The sequence below is a fragment of the Spea bombifrons genome, chromosome 4 (genome assembly GCF_027358695.1).
Source record: "Spea bombifrons isolate aSpeBom1 chromosome 4, aSpeBom1.2.pri, whole genome shotgun sequence".
NCBI lineage: Eukaryota > Metazoa > Chordata > Amphibia > Anura > Pelobatidae > Spea > Spea bombifrons.
In genome coordinates, this window is record NC_071090.1 from 67,792,403 (window position 1) to 67,814,527 (window position 22,125).

The 22,125-nt window shown below is 44.2% G+C and overlaps 1 protein-coding gene across 1 annotated transcript in view; it reads left to right on the top strand.

Annotated features, from left to right (window-relative positions):
* The window catches only part of LOC128492747 (uncharacterized), a 38,737-nt gene extending 18,170 nt beyond the window's left edge, over window positions 1-20,567 (top strand). Inside the window, exons 3-9 of the mRNA XM_053465426.1 lie at window positions 7,641-7,718; window positions 8,212-8,397; window positions 10,139-10,165; window positions 16,343-16,381; window positions 18,031-18,057; window positions 19,618-19,684; window positions 20,364-20,567. Of these exons, the coding sequence (XP_053321401.1) occupies window positions 7,641-7,718; window positions 8,212-8,397; window positions 10,139-10,165; window positions 16,343-16,381; window positions 18,031-18,057; window positions 19,618-19,684; window positions 20,364-20,484 (545 nt within the window). The 3' untranslated portion in view covers window positions 20,485-20,567. The remainder of the gene's footprint in view (window positions 1-7,640; window positions 7,719-8,211; window positions 8,398-10,138; window positions 10,166-16,342; window positions 16,382-18,030; window positions 18,058-19,617; window positions 19,685-20,363) is intronic.
* Window positions 20,568-22,125: the final 1,558 nt, after the last annotated feature.

Here is a 22,125-nt window from a genome sequence, read left to right on the forward strand (position 1 = left end):
CAGTAGAGGTGTTGTCTTCTTCTGGACAGGTATGCCGTGTTGACGGTTCATGTCTGTGTCGAGTATGTTACTGCTGGCACCAGAGTCAATCATAGCTGCGAGAGCGACGGTATTCCCCTTCCACTGTAATGTAATGGATGTAAGGACTTACCTGCCTCTCCGGCCCCGCTCCATGGCTGCTCCCACGACGCTTCCTCAGGCGGCTTCCCGGGCAGCGATTACCACCGCTACCCGGTCGGCGTCTTCACCGCATGGCCGACCACGCGGTAAACAGGTACCACAGCGCCACCGTGTGGTCAAAAGTTAATATTGCACGTTACATTTATAACATGCTTTTATAACCTCGGCTGACCTCTTAATGCAGGACACGCCTCCTCCTCTCCCTATTTAAACCCGGAATTCCTCTTCTGGATCACCCTTGGTTGGTGTATTTTGCTATTTGCTTGTGCATTGATTGTGACTACTGCTCCGGTTTGACTTGGCTTGTTGACCTCGTTCCTGTCTCCTGATTCGGCTCCTGATTCCTGCTCGTCTGGTATTGATTCGGCTTGTTGACCTCGTCTCTGGATTCTGATTTGGCTTATCCTGATTACCTGTCTGACCCGGTTGGTTCTCTGACTTTCTGGTTCCTGTTTGGCCTGGCTACCTCCGCCATCTGGGGTCCTGCCTCATCATACCATTACAGTACCAAGGGTCACCATGGACCCCGCGGAGATTGGCCAGAAGATGTCTACCTGTGAAGCCCGTATTGAAAGTCTGGATCATCGCATGGACCAGTTTGCTCAGGCTTTGCAAACCCTCCTGGCGAGGACTGATCCAGCACGTGGCCCTCCTCCTGTGCCCGCTGCTGCACCTGTTGCTGTTCCACCGCCTGCTGACCCAGGTCTTCATACCCTCCGTTTACCTCCTCCTCCCAGATATGGAGGAGATCCTGCTACCTGTCGTGGATTCCTCAATCAGTGCTCCATTCACTTCGAGATGTCTCCCTACTTGTTTCCTTCCGACAGAGCTCGTGTGGGGTATGTCATCTCCCTACTCACTGACAGGGCTCTGGCCTGGGCAACTCCTCTTTGGGAACGCAACTCTCCAGTGGTCAACAATTATAATGACTTTGTAACCACTTTCCGTCAAGTGTTTGACAGGCCAGGTCGCGGCCATATTGCCTCGTCAAGTCTCTTCTCATTGCGTCAGGGTACACGCAGTTTATCGGACTATGCCATTGAATTCCGTACCCTGGCTGCAGAAGTGGCATGGAACAACGACGCCTTGGTTGCTGCCTTCACTAATGGCCTGTCTGACCGCCTGAAAGATGAAGTAGCAGCCCGAGACCTGCCCACGGACTTGGAAGAACTCATCGCCTACATTGGCCACATTGATCTACGCCTCCGGGAACGCCAGGTACAGCGAGATCGCCAAAGAAGGGGTCCAGTGCGTTTTGCGCCACGTCTCGCTGCTTCTGACTCTGCTTCTCTTCCGCCTGAAGAGCCCATGCAGATCGGCTCCACACATCTCTCCGAGGAGGAGAAAACCCTCCGGCGCCAACAGGACCTCTGTATGTACTGTGGCAAACAAGGTCATTACGTGCGCTCCTGCCCCGTGAAGCCGGGAAACTACAGGGCCTAAGGAGGATTGGGGAGTCTCCTCTAGGCCTTCCTGCTGTTTTTCCCCACGACCGGACATCGCGTATGTTTGTGCCTGCTGCTCTCACTGTCCAGGAGAGAACCATTCTAGCCCCAGCCCTTATTGACTCTGGGGCCGCCGGAAACTTTATCGACCGCGACTTCTGCAGGCTCCACAACATTCCCTTGCAGGAGAAAGCCTCTCCAGTTTTTGTGGAGGCAATCGACGGGCGGCCTCTCCTACCTGCAGCGGTGACCCATGACACTACACCGCTTCGTCTCCAAATAGGGGTTCTCCATAAAGAGACTGTGGTTCTACATGTAATATCTTCTCCGGCTGCTCCCATAGTGTTGGGCTACCCTTGGCTGCAGCTACACAACCCAGACATCAATTGGTCCACCCGTGAGATCACCTCCTGGCGGTGTACCACTTGCGTTTCACCTCAACCCTGTGTATTGAAGGTTGCCTCCTTAGGTACCACCATCTTACCTCCACAATATCAGACCTTTGCTGGTGTATTCGACAAAAAGGAAGCTGACTCCTTGCCCCCGCACCATCCTTACGATTGTCCCATCGACCTGCTTCCTGGCACCGTACCCCCACGGGGTAGGGTGTATCCGTTATCCCCGGCTGAAACCGAAGCTATGGAGACCTATATCCGTGAAAATCTCCTAAAAGGCTTTATCCGCCGCTCCACGTCTCCCGCCGGCGCGGGATTTTTCTTTGTTTCCAAGAAGGATGGAGGTCTACGTCCGTGCATCGACTATCGAGGTCTTAATCGAATCACCATAAAAAACACTTACCCTTTGCCACTCATCTCTGAGTTGTTTGACCGACTAAAAGGCTCAAAAGTTTTCACGAAATTAGATCTACGGGGTGCGTACAACCTCATTCGTATCCGTCAGAACGACGAGTGGAAGACAGCTTTTAACACCCGCTCTGGTCACTACGAATATACAGTAATGCCATTCGGGCTCTGTAACGCCCCGGCTGTTTTTCAGGACTTTGTAAATGATTGTTTTCGGGATTATCTGCACCAATTCGTTGTCATCTACCTCGATGACATTCTAATCCATTCACCTGACCTGCTTTCACATCGAATTCACGTAAAGAAGGTCCTGACACGTCTTCGTGAAAACCGGTTGTACGCAAAACTAGAGAAATGTGAATTTGAAGTCAACCGTGTATCCTTCTTAGGTTACGTCATTAGCGGTACAGGGTTCGAGATGGATCCTGACAAGCTCCAGTCCATTCTGCAATGGCCTCAACCACAGGGACTTAAAGCCCTACAGAGATTTCTCGGCTTTGCCAATTATTATCGCCGATTCATCCGGGACTTTTCCAAAGTGGTAGCTCCTTTGACCGATCTCACCAAGAAGGGAGCTGACTGCCATAACTGGCCTACCGCTGCAGTCCAAGCGTTCCATACACTAAAGACCCTGTTTGTGTCCGCTCCGATCCTCATACATCCTGATGTATCTCAACCCTTCGTAATCGAAGTAGATGCTTCGGAAATCGGGGCCGGAGCAGTATTGTCCCAACGCAAAACGTACGAAGGGCCTCTACACCCCTGTGGCTTCTTCTCTAAACGATTCTCTCCTGCAGAGAGGAACTATGACATAGGCAATCGTGAACTACTGGCAGTGATTCTCGCCCTTTCTGAATGGCGTCATCTTCTGGAGGGCTCCCGTATTCCTGTAACCATCCTCACGGATCACAAGAACCTCCAGTATATTGGCGATGCCAAGCGACTAACGCCTCGACAAGCACGATGGTCCCTTTTCTTATCCCGCTTCAATTACATAATCTCCTATCGTCCGGGGTCCAAGAATACCAAGGCCGACGCTTTATCACGTATGTTCTGTACTGCCTCTGAGGAGAAACCTGACCCGGAACCCATCGTACCCACTAACCGTATCATCTCTGCTGTCACTCTTGCCGTTTCCTCTCCCCTTCTGCAACGAATTCAAGCCAGTCAACCCACTGCTCCAGCCCAGACCCCTTCTGACAAGTTGTTCGTGCCCCCTGTATACCGTGAGAAGATACTCCAGTTGCACCACACCACAAAGTTTGCGGGCCACCTTGGTCTCCGGCGCACCTGTCAGGCTCTGGGCCGTAGTTTTTGGTGGCCCTCCTGGAGAAAGGACGTTGCAGACTTCCTTAAATCTTGCCACACTTGTGCTACGACCAAGACCCCCAGGACTCCTCCTTCCGGTCTGCTATTGCCCCTTCCAGTACCCAGTCGTCCCTGGACCCACATCGCCATGGACTTCATAGTGGAGCTACCTTCCTCTCATCGCTTCACCACTATACTTACTGTTGTTGACCGATTCTCCAGGATGGTTCATTTCGTGCCTCTCGTCAAATTACCGACAGCTAAAGAGCTTGCAGTCATCTTCATCAGAGACGTTGTACGACTCCACGGCCTTCCCCAGGTGATTGTCTCCGATCGTTGAGTCCAGTTTGTTTCCCGTTTCTGGAGAGCCTTCTGCAAAGCTGTGAGTATCACCCTTTCCTTTTCCACGGCTTATCACCCCCAAACCAATGGAGCGGCTGAACGATCCAATCAACGCCTTGAGCAGTATTTGCGGGCTTTCATTAATGACAACCAGAACGATTGGGCTGACCTTCTTCCACTCGCGGAGTTCGCCCTAAACAATGCGGTACAAGGCTCTACCCAGCATACACCTTTTTACTGTGTCTATGGTTTCCACCCGACTGTACTTCCTGCGGTATCCCCTGATTCAAGTGTTCCTGCGTTGGATGATCATCTTAAGCGGCTAACTTCAGTTTGGTCCTCTGTCCGTTCTGCGTCCATTGCTGCCTCTCAGGATCAAAAGAAGTACTATGATCGCAGACGGTTACCAGCCCCCACTTACATGCCCGGGGACAAAGTCTGGCTATCAACCCGACATATACGCCTACGTACTCCCTCCAAAAAATTGGCTCCTTGCTTTATTGGACCTTATTCCGTCCGCCGTCGTATCAACCCTGTTACCTATGAACTGGACTTGCCTCGCAACCTCCGTATTCCTCGTACATTTCACGTTTCCCTCCTGAAGCCGGTGATATTTAACCGTTTTTCCCGGACGCTGGCCAGTCCTGGTCCTGTTTCAGTCTCCTCCATGGATGATTATGAGATCCGTTCCATCCTGGATTCACGCTTCTTCCGGGGTACCCTCCAATACCTTGTACACTGGAAGGGATACGGACCGGAGGAAAGAGCCTGGGTGCCCGCCTCTGAAGTCCACGCTCCTCGTCTGGTTCGTCAGTTTCATGTCAGGTACCCCCGGAAACCCAGTGGGGGTCCTGGTCGCCCTTCGGGCGGCTCTCGAGGGGGGGGTACTGTAAGGACTTACCTGCCTCTCCGGCCCCGCTCCATGGCTGCTCCCACGACGCTTCCTCAGGCGGCTTCCCGGGCAGCGATTACCACCGCTACCCGGTCGGCGTCTTCACCGCATGGCCGACCACGCGGTAAACAGGTACCACAGCGCCACCGTGTGGTCAAAAGTTAATATTGCACGTTACATTTGTAACATGCTTTTATAACCTCGGCTGACCTCTTAATGCAGGACACGCCTCCTCCTCTCCCTATTTAAACCCGGAATTCCTCTTCTGGATCACCCTTGGTTGGTGTATTTTGCTATTTGCTTGTGCATTGATTGTGACTACTGCTCCGGTTTGACTTGGCTTGTTGACCTCGTTCCTGTCTCCTGATTCGGCTCCTGATTCCTGCTCGTCTGGTATTGATTCGGCTTGTTGACCTCGTCTCTGGATTCTGATTTGGCTTATCCTGATTACCTGTCTGACCCGGTTGGTTCTCTGACTTTCTGGTTCCTGTTTGGCCTGGCTACCTCCGCCATCTGGGGTCCTGCCTCATCATACCATTACAATGGAGAGGGACAAATGATGTGGTAAATGTGGAGAAACACCATGGGTGGCCGGAATAGATAATGAGGGTAGCTTACCCCGGGATGGTCTTCTCTTATTTTGGCACTCGTTGGCGTAGTGTCCTTGGGTACCACAATATAGACAGAGATCAAGAGACCGACGTCGGTCCTTCTCGGCACCCGACAACGGACCTCGGATGAGTCCCAACTGCATAGGTTCCTCTGGGGTCTCTTTGGGTGTGGTTTTCGGTGGTGGTCTGGCGGTGGACCAGGTGTGAGAAGGAGAGGCTAAGCGTTCGGCCTTTCTTTCCCTTAACCTCCGGTCGATTTGTATACACAATGTGGCAAAGTCTTCCAAAGAGGACGGGATAGCGGAGCGAGCAAGTTCATCTCGTATCGAATCCGACAGGCCCAGCCGGAACTGGTCATGTAAAGCCGACTCATTCCATGTTGTCTCGAGGGAGACACGTCGGAATTCGGCTATGTAGTTCTCTACTGGACGTTTCCCTTGACGAAGGGCTCTTAAGGCACTGGTAGCGGACGTGGTCTGGAACGGATCGGCGTATAGTGCATCCATGGCCTGCCGGAAGGTGTTCCATGTGTCAAGCACCGGACTATTGTTACGGATCAGATGATGGGCCCAGAGTTGGGGTTCTTCAGACAAGAGGGCTATGACCGTGTGAATCTTGATGTAGTCATTAGCATAAGTTCTAGGTTTGAGACGGAACAATATTTGGCATGAGGTTATAAAGGTCTGGTATTTTGTGCGGTCTCCGGTGTACTTGTCTGGCAAGGGCACTTGTGGTTCCAGCGCTGTTGCTCCTTGAAGTACTGGTGGTTCAGGCACCTCGACTGGTGCTGGAGGCAGGTTGCCAGGTACCTGGAGAGCACCTTGAATTTGTACAATCTGTTGTTGCTGTTGATTTTGTCCGGTTTGGATCTCATGAAGGGATTGTGTAATTGTCGCCATCTGCTGGGTGAGAGCAGTGACAGCATCGGCTAATCCTGCGGTTTCCATGTAGGCTCAGTTGTTATGTTACGTTTGCAAAGGTGTGGAAACCAGGATGCAGGATACAAATGGACCAGTCTCTTATTGGTCAGATAGTCCAGGTCAGGAGCAGAGAAGTAACGAGGTCAGGAATCAAGCCGAGGTCGGAACCAGGTATCAGGCAGAGAATGGTCAAAACAAGCTGGGTCAGGAGCCGAGAGGTTAACGTGGTCAGAAATCAAGCCAAGGTCGGTAACAGGCAGCAGGCAGAGAATAGTCAAACAATCCGGGTCAGGAGCTGAGAGGTTAACGTGGTCAGGAATCAAGCCAAGGTCGGTAACAGGCAGCAGGCAGAGAATGGTCAAACAATCCAGGTCAGGAGCTGAGAGGTTAACGTGGTCAAAAATCAAGCCAAGGTCGGTAACAGGCAGCAGGCAGAGAATGGTCAAACAATCCGGGTCAGGAGCTGAGAGGTCAACGTGGTCAGGGATCAAGCCAAGGTCGGTAACAGGAATCAACATAAACAGGTAAGCACCAGGTAAGAACAACAGCTAGTTGTAAAAACAACTGAGCACTGAACTGGCATCAGTGCTCTGTTTTTAAACCTGCTGCCCTTCCAGATCCCGCCCCCAAACTATGATGACGTCCAATGGACGTGTTTCTCCTCCATAGGGGTAAGAGATCGGCAGGGGGGCGTGTCCTGTGACACCGTGGTTGTCCATCACTGTGCGGCGGTTCATTCTTGTGAACCGCCGCGGAAGAGGACCCTGTGTGGCTGGATTGTCCTGGGAGGGGTAAGTACTGAGTACCTGCCACTCGGGGGTACTCGGGAGATGCACTCCGCACCGGAGCGCGACGCCACGAGCACCCGGGCGACGCGTCCCGGACGGGGCTGTGACGCCGCGCGTATTCGGGCGACGCACTCCGCACGGGAGCGCGGCGCGGTGAGTCCCCCCGGACCGTACTCCGGCCGGGATCGTGACACCCACAAAAGTCTGCCTTATCTTCTTTCTACGAGCAATTAGTTATGGAGCATAACTGTAATTACAGGCACACAGTTATGTATGTAAATAAATAGTCATAATATTTTATGTAGTATAGATTTTAAAGCATACAATGATATAACTTTTTTTTTTTTACAGAAAGCTTGAGAGACAATGCACAATTATCCACTGATTTTCAGAGGTCATGGGCATTTGGAAATGGCAGTGGTCTAACAGGTTAGATGTGTTAAAAAAAAACATTTGCTAAACTGATGAAGACTTAAACTCCTTTCATGTCCTATTTGTCTTAAATATGTTCTCCTCTTGAACCAATACAGCTACCGTATATTCCGGCGTATAAGACGACTTTTTTTAACCCGAGAAAATCTTCTCAAAAGTCGGGGGTCGTCTTATACGCCGGGTATACTTGCTTACCCCACAAAGCCACGAATCTCTAGGGGAGGGGCGAGTGGAGAAGCCGCCTCAGCTGGGCCGGTCTTCAGGCCACCCGGGATGCAGCATCATATTCAGAGCATTGCCAACCCCTGATTGAAAGTAGATTGTAGACGATAATTTGTTTTGCATAATACTTTGTATGGTGGTCCGACAAACTTGTGTCAACCCTTAATGATTTTTAAATCCTTTAAATAAAATAAGCTTTCAGAAGAGTTTTAAAGTTATTACATTCATGTGTGTTCAAATAAAACATGTGTTACGTTTTATTCTTCAGATCGCTGCGGACTTCTGCCTAACATTTCACATGCCTTCTTGAACATCAGTTACTCAATTTACCAGGAGGGACAAGAATTCCATTACAACTCCAACCATGTCCAGGCAGAATCACATGGAGTCATAAAGTGCATGTATTGTAATGGATTGATAACCTGGGTTAACATGACCGAAGGATGCATCCCCAGTGAGTAAGCAGGTTACATTAAACATAATAATGAAGCCATGCTATTAAAGGCACGGTTGTGCTGCTGTTCTGCTTCTAATCTGTTATCTTATAGTCTATTTTCTATTTTATTCTTCCACTTTTAAGTTAATCATGATGAAAGATGTGCTTTCCACAGTTCATTTTAACATTTGTGGTGAATGTACATCTTTGAGGGACATATGGAAATTAGGGGGGAAAAGATCTTGAACATCTTCAGATTGCAAAGTGAAGTAAATATGATGCGTCTTTCATCTGTGTCTTACCACTGAGTCTACGGTCCTCAACATTCCCCATTTCTTTGTGCTTTGTCTGAAAACCCCCGTCTATCTTGACATTTCTGCCTTGCTGATGCAACTTCCTTGTGTCTTGTTGCTGTGCTCCGTCTTGTCATGGTGTATGTGTGACTTTTGACATAAAACTTTTGTCTTCAGCAACCGCACCTTGTTAGTGTGTTTGGCTGTTCCTCACTCAGTTTTATTCCTCCTACACAGCAATTTCTGTTACAATTAATGAATGTGTTTCAACCTATATATTATATTGATATTTATTAGCACCTGTTCGGTATAATTGCTTAATAATACACCTAACATTATGCCTACAAAATTCCTGACTTAGTGTAAGTGTTCCTACAAGAATGCATGCTGTTTTGATGGCAAATGGTGGTCGTAACCAATACTGACTTGATTAAGATTTTTCTTCTATTCACTCACTTTGCATTTTATTGAAAGCATTCTAACTTTACATCACTGTTTTACACCTGCCTAATACTTTTACACAGTACTGGCTCATTTTTACTAAACCTACTAAATAACTTTTATAACATCCTGGTGCCACTTGCCAGTGCCAAAACATTTCCCTTGAAACCTCAATAGAATATATAGCTAGAAACATAATTCAAAAATTATACCACACTGTTCGTTATTGCAAAAACTTTATTTTATTATAAAAGCAATTTTTGTGTTTTATTAAATTTATTATGTACATCATCATTTTCTGCACGCTTTTATTGTTTTCTGTCAGAAGTATTATTTTTGTTGTTGTTATTAAGCCTAAGGTTGTCTGATGGGTGACTTAGCTTTTACTGTAATAAATCAAAGCTGAAGCAGGGTTGCTTAAGTTACTTAACTTACTGTTTATTTATGTTAAAGTTGTAAAATATATTTTCTTCCTGTGACAACTTCCTTTTGGCCCAGTTAAGTTGTAAACTGACCACCAATTAACCACATTACATGTTTATGGGTGTAACATCTTAAATATTGGTATATTTTCACGTAATTAACTTGTAAACCTATGTTTGGCAAAAATTGCATTTTGGTAAATGGCTACCTCACACCATTATAGATAACAAGATTTGGTCTTCGTGTTGAATATTGTTCTCTACAATGTAACTCAATGTAATTGAGGTCATAGTCCATAACTGTTAACTGTTAGGATTTCGCCAAGGCAGTCCTGGCCAGCTGGTCTTGTCCGTTCTCCCAATTCTATTGACACTGCCAGTGTACATGTTCCCAGAGGAGCGCAGCCAGCCATGTTTGTATAACGTTGGTGGAAATTGTTGTGAAGCTCGTTGTTGTTGCCAGCCCGTGGATTAATTGTCCCTCCACTTTACAGCTCATACCAATCAAAATGCAATGTATAATTTATATGTCTGCTTTAATAACATTCAGATTGTATTAACATTTGTGTAGGTTAATATAAAAATAATGTTTCTTTCTAACAGGTAGGATGACAGTTTCATGGATAACAGGTACAATATTACATCTAATTTCTAAACTGAGTTATACATCATGGAAGGCAATTTTTATATTTATATATATGATAAATACCTGGACTCCAATGTTCCCTCTAATTTTTCTTAGGTGGTATGCGCAGAAAATTTCTTGTGCAAAAATTTCCCCAGAGCCAAAATTTTGTGCGCACAATATGCTTCTGCAAATGTTACATTTCAGTTGTTATTCTATATTTTTGGTAAAGCTCGCTCGTGGTTAATAACACTACATTATAGTGTGATAATGTAGTATTAGTTACACAACAGTGTTACTTACTGTAATGTTTTTTTAAAGGTGAAATTCTCACTGCATAAGTAAATTATGAGCGAATCACGAGTGGAGGCTCCAGGCCGCATAAAGGATAAAAAAAAATTGGGAAAAACTGTTGTCCGCAGGGGCTTACCTAGAGTATTTGGCACCTGGGGCGGATCCTGTACGTGGGACCCCCACACACACACTTTAAAACTGCATAGCTTCTATCATTAGGCAAACATTGATAGGGGTACAGCATAACTGTTATCATTATTTACTAAGGCAGACATTGACAGTGGTACAACATAACACCTACCACTATATACTGAGGCAGACATTGATGGGGGTACAGCATAACACCTATCACTATATACTGAGGCCGACATTGACGGGGTACAGCATAACACCTAACACTATATACTGAGGCAGACATTGACGGTGGTACAGCGTAATCCCTATCACTATACATTGAGCCAGACACTGATAATAGTGCAGCATAACTCATATCACTATATACTAACCCAAACATTGATGTGGTGTAGGCCTACCACTTCATTGTCTGGCTTAGGGATGCACCGAAACAAAAATTCTGGACTGAAACCGAAAATCCACCATTTACCTATCCGAAACCAAATATGAACCCCACCATAAAAAAAAATCTCACACTTATTTAAAGTAAGTAACACAGCAAAATAGGACAAAAAATTCAATAACAATATTAATATATATATATATATATATATATGATTGTTAACAGCAATCATACTCCTATCATGCCCAGGCATACCCAGATTCCAGCATGTACTAGCTGACTTGGCATGATGGGAGTGTGATTGCTGTTAGCAATATATATATATATATATATATATATATATATATAATATTGTTATTGTTCACATGTGAACTCAGCACTGGAGGCATAGAATCAGACATACCAACAGGGGCGTACCTAGAGTATTTGGCACCCGGGGCGGATCCTGTATGTGGCACCCCCCCACACACACACACACTTTAAAACTACCTGGCCGAAACTGAATATGACCCCCCCCACACACCATAAAAAAATATAACACTTTTATTTAAAGTAAGTAACACACCAAAATAGGACAAAACAATTAAATAACAATATATATAATTGTTAACAGCAATCACATTCCTATCATGCCCAGGCATACCCAGATTCCAGGAGGCACTCGCAGACTTGGCATGATAGGAGTATGATTACCCTATCTACCCCTTCTCGGTCCCTTCTGCCCTATCTACCCCTTCTCACTCCCTTCTCCCTATCTACCCCTCCTATCTACCCTCTCCCTCTTTGAAGTTCACTTACCTTTCAGGAGTCCTGCGGTGGGGGTGCAAGGCCTCTGTCTCCCAGCTCTGCCACTGTATGGAACAGTATAGAGTGATGGGAGTTATGATGTACTTTAGAGCATAATTATATAATGAAAAATACATTGGAAATGGTACAGCATAACACCCATCACTCTCACACACTTACCAATCCACACATACCAATCCACACGCATACCAATCCACAAACACATACCAATCCACACACACATACCAATCCACACACATACCAATCCACACACACATACCAATCCACACACACATACCAACCCACACGCATACCAATCCACACGCATACCAATCCACACACACATACCAATCCACACACATACTAATCCACACATATACCAATCCACACACATATACTAATCCACACACATACCAATCCACACACACATACCAATCCACATGCATACCAATCCACACACACATACCAATCCACAAACACATACCAATCCACACACACATACCAATTCACACACATACACCAATCCACACACATACCAATCCACACACATACCAATCCACACACACATACCAATCCACACACACATACCAATCCACACACACATACCAATCCACACACACATACCAATCCACACACATACACCAATCCACACACACACATACCAATCCACACACACACATACCAATCCACACACACATACCAATCCACACACATACACCAATCCACACACATACACCAATCCACACACATACACCAATCCACACACATACACCAATCCACACACATACACCAATCCACTCTCACTGTATGCTTTCCTACCTTTCCTCTTTTCTCCTTACAGCTCCTTTTCCTGCTCTTCGCTCCTCTTCTTCTTCAGTTCTTCTGTCTTCTTCCGGGTCAGAGGGCACGGACAGCGGTGGGCGCGGCTTCAGTGTTGTGCGCCGGGATCTGACAACAAACCCCGGCGCACAACAGCTGTTGCCGCGCAGATCGCAAGGGAGCGGTATCGGAGGTCTTTAACAGACCACCGGCTCCCTCGAGTGATTTTAAGCGGGTTCAAGGATTTCCCTTGAACCCGGCTTAAAATCACTCAAGGGAGCCGGAGGTCTGTTAAAGACCTCCGATACCGCTCCCTTGCGAGCCTGCTCCTCCAGCGGCGGACATTGCTGTCCGTCTCTGGAGGGGTGCCGGGTGCCGGCAAGTTGGCACCCCCCTGATGAGCGGCACCCGGTGCGGACCGCCCCCCCCCGCCCCCCGCTAGGTACGCTACTGCATACCAATCCCGTATTTGCAGGTATAGCAGGTATACAATAATAATGTATGGAAACATAGCAAGAGATAAAACTACAGGCAGAGATCACAGGTTGCACAACGCAAAGCCAGCTCTGGCGTACACACTGCCCACATAGAACCTGACCAGCACCCAGATTACACACATAGGATTTACCATCTTTGCCTTTCCGCAAATTAATTTCACATCTATCATACACACAAACACTTAAACGGTCACTCACTAGATCACACTTTCAATCACATAATTAATTCACACAATCATTTATTCTCTCTCATTCACACAAATTTACACATTCATTAATGCATTCTCACCACCTCATTAATTATCTCCCTCATTCAGACAATTCATCCACACATTCATTCATTCTCTCACTCATTCTCACTATCTACCTTTCCCCCTTTTCTACCCCTTCTCACATCTACCCCCTCTCCCCCCATTCTCACTATCTACCCCCTCTCTTCTCACTATCTACCCCCCCTCCTCACTATATAGCCCCCTCCCTCCTCACTATATAGCCCCCTCACTATCTACCCTCCCTCCTCACTATCTACCCCCTCCCTCCTCACTATATACATGTTCGGAGTGTAGTACTAAGCCTTGGCTAAGTCTAGGTGTTAGCACTTGATATCCAAGGCTTAGTACTACGCTCTAAAGCTTTTTTTTTTGTCCCCCCCACAGCGTTAATATTTGCGCTCCTTATCTTGGGTTTAGCGCCCTTATTGGCACAGTTACTTCTAACACGTTATTGTGTCTGGAAACTTGCCACGCACCAGACAACATGCTAATTAGATACCTAAGCATTAAAAGGGATATTATACCCCTCATCACTATCTTCCCCCCTCCCTCCCTCCTCCCCTCCCTCCCTCCCTCCTCCCCTCCCTCCTCCCCTCCCTCCTCCCCTCCCTCCTCACTATCTACCCCCCTCCCTCCCTCCTCACTATCTACCCCCCTCCCTCCCTCCCTCCTCACTATCTACCCCCCTCCCTCCCCACTATCTACCCCCCTCCCTCCCTCCTCACTATCTACCCCCTTCTCCCCCTCCTCACTATCTACCCCCCTCTTCCCCCTCACTATCTAATCCACACCCTTCCCACTATCTACCCTCTCTTTCCCCACTATCTACCCTCCTCTCCCCACTATCTACCCCCTCTCCCCCTATCTACCCCCCTCCCTCCCCACTATCTACCCCCCTCTCCCTACTATCTACCCCCCTCTCCCCCTTTGTAGTTAAAGGTTTTTGTACTTACCTTCCTGCTCTGCCGCTGCTTCCTGCTCTGCCGCTGCGCCGCTTCACTGCTGAGCGCCGAAATATTTCGGCGCTCAGCATGACATGCCCGCACTGCGACGGAGTTAGCGGCCTCGCGAAGGAGACTGAGGGGCACTGAGCGGTTGCTAGGTGCCCCTTTCTCTTCTCCGTGTAAAAAAAAAAGTGACAAGGCTGCCGGGGATCCGGGACATGTGCCCGTGGCACCCCCCTGACGAGCGGCACCCGGGGCGGACCGCGCCCCTCTGCCCCCCCGCTAGGTATGCTACTGATCTCCCCAACCGAGCTTGCTCCTCTAGCGGCGGACATTACTGTCCGTCTCTGGAGAGGTGCCGTGCGCACAACCAGTAGTGGACCGTCCCCCCCGTTGGGTACACTACTGGTTGTGCGCACAATTATTGTTAGTGTGCGCTCCCTCTGAAAGCTATGTGCGCACACACAAGCGCACATCTTAGAGGGAACACTGCTGGACTCTTATTGGATTCTGAGCATGTCGAGCAATGATTGCCATGGACGTGATGCTATTATTGTTATTGTCTTTTATTGATATTGCGCCAAGAATTTATGCAGTGCTTGCAGAAATAGTGATGAACAACACAATAGTAATTGAAGAACAATCGAAACTGATAACTTGTTGTGTAGCTGTAAAAGAGCTGCGTTACCCAATTTTATTGCACAGGTAATTGCTTCAATGGTATTATTTATTGAAAATATGGACAATTTTAAATTAGAAGCAAAATATTCCTACCAGCCAACCTATACTCTTTCATGGTAATTCATCCAATATATTGTCATGGGTGTCTGAAAAGAGATAATTGCCCATCAATTAAAAAAAGAGCATTTTAAATAATTAACTATACCTACCGAGCAGAGATGGTCCTGGACAACCTGTACCATCCAATCTATTTCAAGCTCCCCTGCCTCCAATTTAATTTAAAAAACCAGGTCTGCCGCCACATGACCACACTGGCAGAATCTAGTGATTCAGCTGAATATCGGAGAGGAGTTGCCATGTGCGCCTAAATGCCACATGACGTGAAATTGCTGCACAGATACACTACTTGGCCACTACACTACCATGATCAAAATGAAGCACAAGGCTAGCCCTAGAAGGAATGATAAGTAAAACAGACAAGTGTGTCTTTCTGTGTAGTGTACAGGTGAGATTACAAGAGCATCAACCATGATGATTAGCGACATTGGCAATGCCAACGCTCCATATCATTCTGATGATGCCATGCCTCATTGGAGCGGAGGGGTAGAATGGACACTCATGCATATTGTACTGGTCCAGCTAATCATCTGTAATGATAATTAAAATCTACAAAGCACAGTTGTACAGCCGCATATCTCCAAAGACAATTATTATGTAAATACAGTTCATAAAAAAAAGATAAAGTTAAATTGTTTCAATGGACGATCCTTGCCCTCTGCTTATAACCCAGCAGGTGTAAAAAATACAAAGCATCTGAAAATGCAGGTTTGTCAGTACGGAAACTGTTACGAATGTAATGCAGGTTTGTAACAGTTTCTTTATCGACAAACCTGCCTTTTTTATATTCTATGTATTTTTCCTACTTTGTAGTGATATCAAATCCCATATTATAGTTTTGATTTTTTTATTAAAAAAGCCAAAATGGTTAGATTCAAAGAACCTATATATATATATATATATATGTATTACAGCTCATCTAATCTGTATACCATGGGAGCTGTCAGTTAACTTGCTGTTTAATGAATATGTTAAATTATTTCTCCTCATTGTTATTGATTTTTATTTCTGGAACTAATGCTGGTAAATGCTAAGGTGACATTTCTTTTTTTGGCAGAGAAAGCTCTTTAAAGGAAATAAAATAACTTTAAATAAGTTATTTTAAAAACTGTCTGTCAAAAATGCACACATGCTCTTATGGTGCAGAGGTGCAATCACCAGTGTCACAAAGGCACACGTGAAAGCCTTGTTAATGAGCATATTTAGGACGACATCTCAATGGATGCTTAAATATTTTTGTTAATGTTCTTTTCAGAAGATGTTACAGAATACCTTCATACTGAAACAACAAGAGGTAAAGTAAACGGTCACACCTTCAATAAATAGTTGTTCCATTGTACAGGAATCAGTAGGACAAAGTATCAGAAATTCGGACAGCTGTACAAATACTTCTGATTACTCTGTAAAAACAGACCTGTTTTTTTAAATCACATTAATCAGAAAAAAAAAAGATTTGGTACTCACCCCAGCAGTCTTCTTTATCTATCTCTCTCTTACAACCAGTGTAAAGCAGAGGGAGGCAATGATCACTGCCAAAGGCAATGTTGATAGATATTGCCATTGGCAAAGTGTGTGTACATATCGTTTAAATGTCATCCTAATAGTGTCTTGGTAGATCTGTTATGAAACGTTGGTATATTCTGTGTATCATATAAAACCTGCCAATCCTGTTTGTGTTCTTCCTGATCTCAAATTTCGGTGGCAAATACCACGCCATTTTTAAATAGTTGTTCCATAGTACAGAAATCAGAAGGAAAACATATCAGAAGTAATATTTGGTGTTACTACCATAGCAACCAATGCAGTTTTCCAATCATCAGGAATATACCGTTAGTTACAATGGTGACAACATTTATGAGATCACAGTATTTTTATCCCTCATTGTTACTAAAATGGATTTAGATGCAAACAGTGAATCTTTGATAAACTTGACATTTATGCCATATGACTCATAGCCAACCTACAAATTTCAAAACTGTTTAAAATCTCTGAAGACTTGACAACATCCATAACACAACACCTGAATCAGATTCCAAAAGATGCAGAGTTATGCCATCACAGCAACACCTATTTAACCTATGATCCAGTCATGCGGCCGCACAGGGCGCCATGGCAACAGGGCCGCCGTCCAGGACTTAAATTAAAACATCGTTTGTTTTTTTTGTAACTTTATTTAACATCATCCATGTTAAATAAAGTTTTTTTTTAACTTTATTTAACATGGAGGGTGTTAAATAAAGTTAAACATGTTTTCATTTAAGTCCCATGCAGGGGCGTTGAGCGGTTGCTCGTGAAGTTTTCGGCAACCGCTCGTCGCCCCTCACTCTCCGTGACTCCGTCGGGTGCTGGCGGTTCGTGCTGAAAAATTCAGCCAGAATAATTCCGGCGCTCATCTATGAGGCGTGCACCGCGGCAGAGCGGGAAGACGGACGCCTCCCGCTCCCACCGCAGGACTCCGGCAACAAGGTAAGTAAGAATAGGGAGGGGGGGTAGATAGTGATAAGTGACAGGGGGGGTAGATAGTGATAAGGGGCAGGGGGGGAAGGCAGTGATAAGGGACAGGGGGGAAGGCAGTGATAAGGGGCAGGGGGGGAAGGCAGTGATGAGGGGCAGGGGGGGAAGGCAGTGATAAGGGGCAGGGGGGGGAGGGAGTGAGAAGGGGCAGGGGGGAGGAAGTGAGAAGGGGCAGAGGGGGGAGATTTTTCCTTTCTTTTTTTTTGGGATGGGGGCACCAGAGGAGTAGTCCGCACAGGGCGCCAGAACACTTAAGGCCGGCTCTGGACGTATTTGTCCTCCTTCTCCCTGCTTTCCAGTTTACTGTGCTAGTAAGATCACAGTAGAAAAGCATAACAGAGATATAAGTCTACTTATGTAATATGGAGATTGTATACTTTAGTGTTTGTTTAGGTGAATATTTACATGTGTGGTTTTGCTTTCTACCAGGGATGATGACGATAATACAAATATCAGGTAGAGTATAATATCTGATTTCTTATGTGTCTCAATAGACTGTTTTTTCTTTGTTATGTTATTTCTACATTTTGGGCATGTTCTAGGCATTTTCACTGTTTACTAGCCTTTGGGGAAGAATTTAGGGACCATTGGTCATGTTTTTTGTTTTTGCTAAATTTTATGTGCTCAGTCTATCACTTCAATATTTGTTGGGAAACCAACCATTGGAAATCTGGAGAAATAATCCTCCCAAGTAGTTAATTTTTTCAGGCGTGCACATAACAAAGTTTACTAGTCGCCTAGCACTGCAGACCATTGGGGCATGCAACCGTTCCATGGTAATGCACCCCACAACAACAGACCACTCAAGTGTGCTTCTGACTCATCTATTATCAATTAAGTTTCTTGATATACATATATGTTATATATTTTTTTTTTATAGAAATCTTATATATATATAAATAAAACTCATTTAAGTCAGAAAGAAATATTTTTAAAAATGGGAAAAACTTTAAAAAAACAAACAAAATATTTTCGTGGTTTTACCTATAAAAGATACGTAGCCAGTGCGGATGAAATAAGTATATTTAGAAAAGATTATCTAAAAAAAAAGTTTTGGTACTTTTCCCAGCAGTCCCAGCAGAGAGAGGCAGTGATCACTGCCAAAGGCAATGTTAATAGACATTGCTGTCTACAACGTGTGTGTCGTTTAATCTCTGAAGTTCCTCATTGAGGGTATAACGATAGCATGGCATGAAGACAAGACATTTCACACAGTTACATAGTAAATAAGGTTGAAAAAAGACCTAAGTCCATCAAGTTCAACCCATCTACCTAACCTTCCTATTCTTGATCCAAAAAAAAAACCCTAATTAAGCTACTTCCAATTCTGCCATCAGGGGGAAAAAAATCCTACTTGACTCCAAGAGGCAATCAGATTTCTCCTTGGATCAAGACGCTCTAAACTATTCATGTTATTCTATTTATAGCCCTAAGTATATTCAAAGTATAATGCACAGTAAACTTATGTGTACATGCACAAAAATGAAAATTTAGAAATGGTTGGGCCATATATTACTGCCAACGCATCAATCTATCTAGTTTTTTTATAAAAATCTTTCCGCAACGCAAAGTAATGTTAAGCAAGCTTAGACACAATGACTCTAGAGTAATATAGCTGAACACTTCCATCACCTGGGGCAGTAAAGAATTATTTGTGCTTTAAGACAGATATAAATCCAGCTATGTCTTTGAGTATACGTTCCAGCCCAAAATACAACGTGCTATACAACGTGCTATAAAAATATTCAACAATGATATGTTCATTTCATAAATAAAGCCTAAAGTTTCAAACAGAATTGGTATTATAGAATATTACAGCAGTGTTGGTATTGTTCCTGGAAAGCAGGTACAGGTAACGTATTTAAGTTTGAACCAAGATACTATGATTAACAGAATTTTGTGAATCACCAAAATGAGTTTTAATACATATGTGTCAGACCTAGAAAGTAGTAGATTATGAAACAGCAAGCCAGCTAATACACCAATACACAGCTAACACATCTTTTCTTCTGGTAGTGTTGTGCACTGCATTTGGAGCTGTTATCACCATCATTTTGTGTTCAATATTTGGAAAGAAAAAATGGTATGTATTCATACCTTACTTGCCTGTTATACCTGAAGTCTTTACCGTCTGTTCAAAACACAATTCCCATTTTTTTCGAAAAATCATGTTATTTACATTGTTAATTTTTACATAGACGTTAAAACGTAGGAAACATATTTCTAATTCTCAAAACCCTCACCTAACCAAGATTTCCTAGATATGATTGTCATTAAGTACTTTATTCATTTATTGGCACTGTTGGTAATAAAATGTATTCCATATGTAGCGTAAAACCAGAATTTTCAGTACCAAAGAATTCTGTATGTGTACAGAAGAGTCAACATGAAACCTTGGTATACCTTATGTGTTTTTCCACTTATTAAAAAATTACTAATGATGTACTGTATATCCAGCTTCTACCTACTAATATACAATAGCAGCTGTAGAAATATGTGCCAGCCTCCCAAGAATGTAAACGCAACAAAAAAAAAGAGATTTAATAAAACGTTTGAGTTTATTATCTGTATAGTTTATATTTAATTCTTTTCACACCAAGACAAGAAAAAAAGAACAGTCTCTTCTCTTCTTTTCACACTTTAACATTTTTAGAGACTTCTCAATGCATCAAAAGAGTCTGGGCTTTTTTAGTATGTATATACTGTATAACAGTTATTTAATTTAACCACTTAAAAGTACTGTTTTTTTTCTGCTTGTTTAGGAGGAAGAGGTTTCCTGGAAAAGTCAAAGCTGTCAAGCAAGCAAATGAAAACAAATCTAATCTGGATGTTCATCTACATCTAAATGACAGCAAGTCAGTGTTTGAAGAGATTGTTAACTGACTGGATCCTAACATATAAAGATATCAAACAGCTGCATAGCATCCCTTCACACTGGCAATAGATCAATGAGACCCCTTTACAGTATGGAAAGGATATATAGTTCAAAATATGGATAGAATTAGTGAACCAGAAACAGGGAACCGTGAAGAATTTATTGCAGCATTCCAATGATAAAAATAATACATAAGCAAAATAGACAAAATAAATAAAAACAAAGAAATGTTCCCTAAGTGTTGTGGGTAAATGCTGGTCAATTACGGAGTTGATTTCAAGAGATTTGGCCACACCTTCTTCTTCTGGCGATGTATGCAACATGAACTTGCAAAACTCACAAAACACATTGGTCTCTTCTCCATTTTGGCTTTATTTTTATTGAATAAATCATGACACAGTGTAATATGTCATGTGTTGTTTTTCATCTGAGGTTGTATTTACCTATTTTTTGGACCTGCTAAGAAACAGATGATTGTTATTATGTCCTCATATGTAAAACTATAGAATCCAAACGGGGTATACTTTCTTTTTCACAGGACTGTACATCGAATGTAATTAAGAAAAATACATACATAAAAAGGTACAAATATAAAAAATACATACAAAGTTATACACTAGGGAGATATATATATTTCATTAGTGTAACACAATGTATCCACATGCATCTTATAATTATATAAAGAAAAGAAGGAGACACTTAAGTACTGGAGTAAAAATTGTATCCATACCATCAGGTAAGAGGGTTTGGACTTTAAAAATCATTTAGATTTTTTTTCTCAGACGTTTAGTTGGACAAGTTGACTATTTATTGCCATTTTTTAACAAATCAATGCCAAACATTGTGTAAGGTTGTTTAGCATCATTATAAACAGCAACATATTTCTGTGCAGGGGGGTTTAGTGTTATATGCCAGAGTGGCATATAAGGTATAAGGCATTTCTGGAGGCAGAGTGGCATATAGGGGGTATAAGGCATATAGGGGTTAAAAGGCATATCATGGGGCAGAGCGGCATATAGGAGGGTATAAGGCATATCAGGGAGGCAAAGTGTCATATAGGGGGGTATAAGGCAGTTCTGGGGGCAGAGTGGCAAGCCTGGGGGCAGATGTACATATATATTTTCTCAATCATATAGATATAATTTCTCAATCTTAGCTTTAACTAAATATGAAAAAATAGTTCACATGAATTAATAAAGAAATAAAAGTTTCTTACAAAAATATTGTGAAGAATAATGTGATCACTGCTTTGTTCCACCGAGTTTTTTTTTTTTGAAATGTTGGGAGGTATGTTTTATTGTAATAGTCAATCAAGCAAAGCAAAATACGGAGATCAGCGATGTCAGGAACACGACAGGAGTCAGAAGCTAGGAGCCAGGAGGGACGTCAGAGAAAGCCAGGTCATGCACAGGTAATCACGAACACAGGAGAATGCACTTGCAGCCAAAAGCAACACAAGGGCAAGGAGGAAGTAAGCCTTAGCTATTGAAATAGTCTGAATGAGCTGGCTATGGGCTGGCCCAAAGGTGAGTAGCCTAGGTAACTCAAGAGAAGAAGTTACCTGATAGGTGAGTAACCCTGACAGGCTGTTAATTAGCCTTCAGCTGTATAACTTTGGCAGTGAGCAGAAAAGCAGCCAGACCACAACA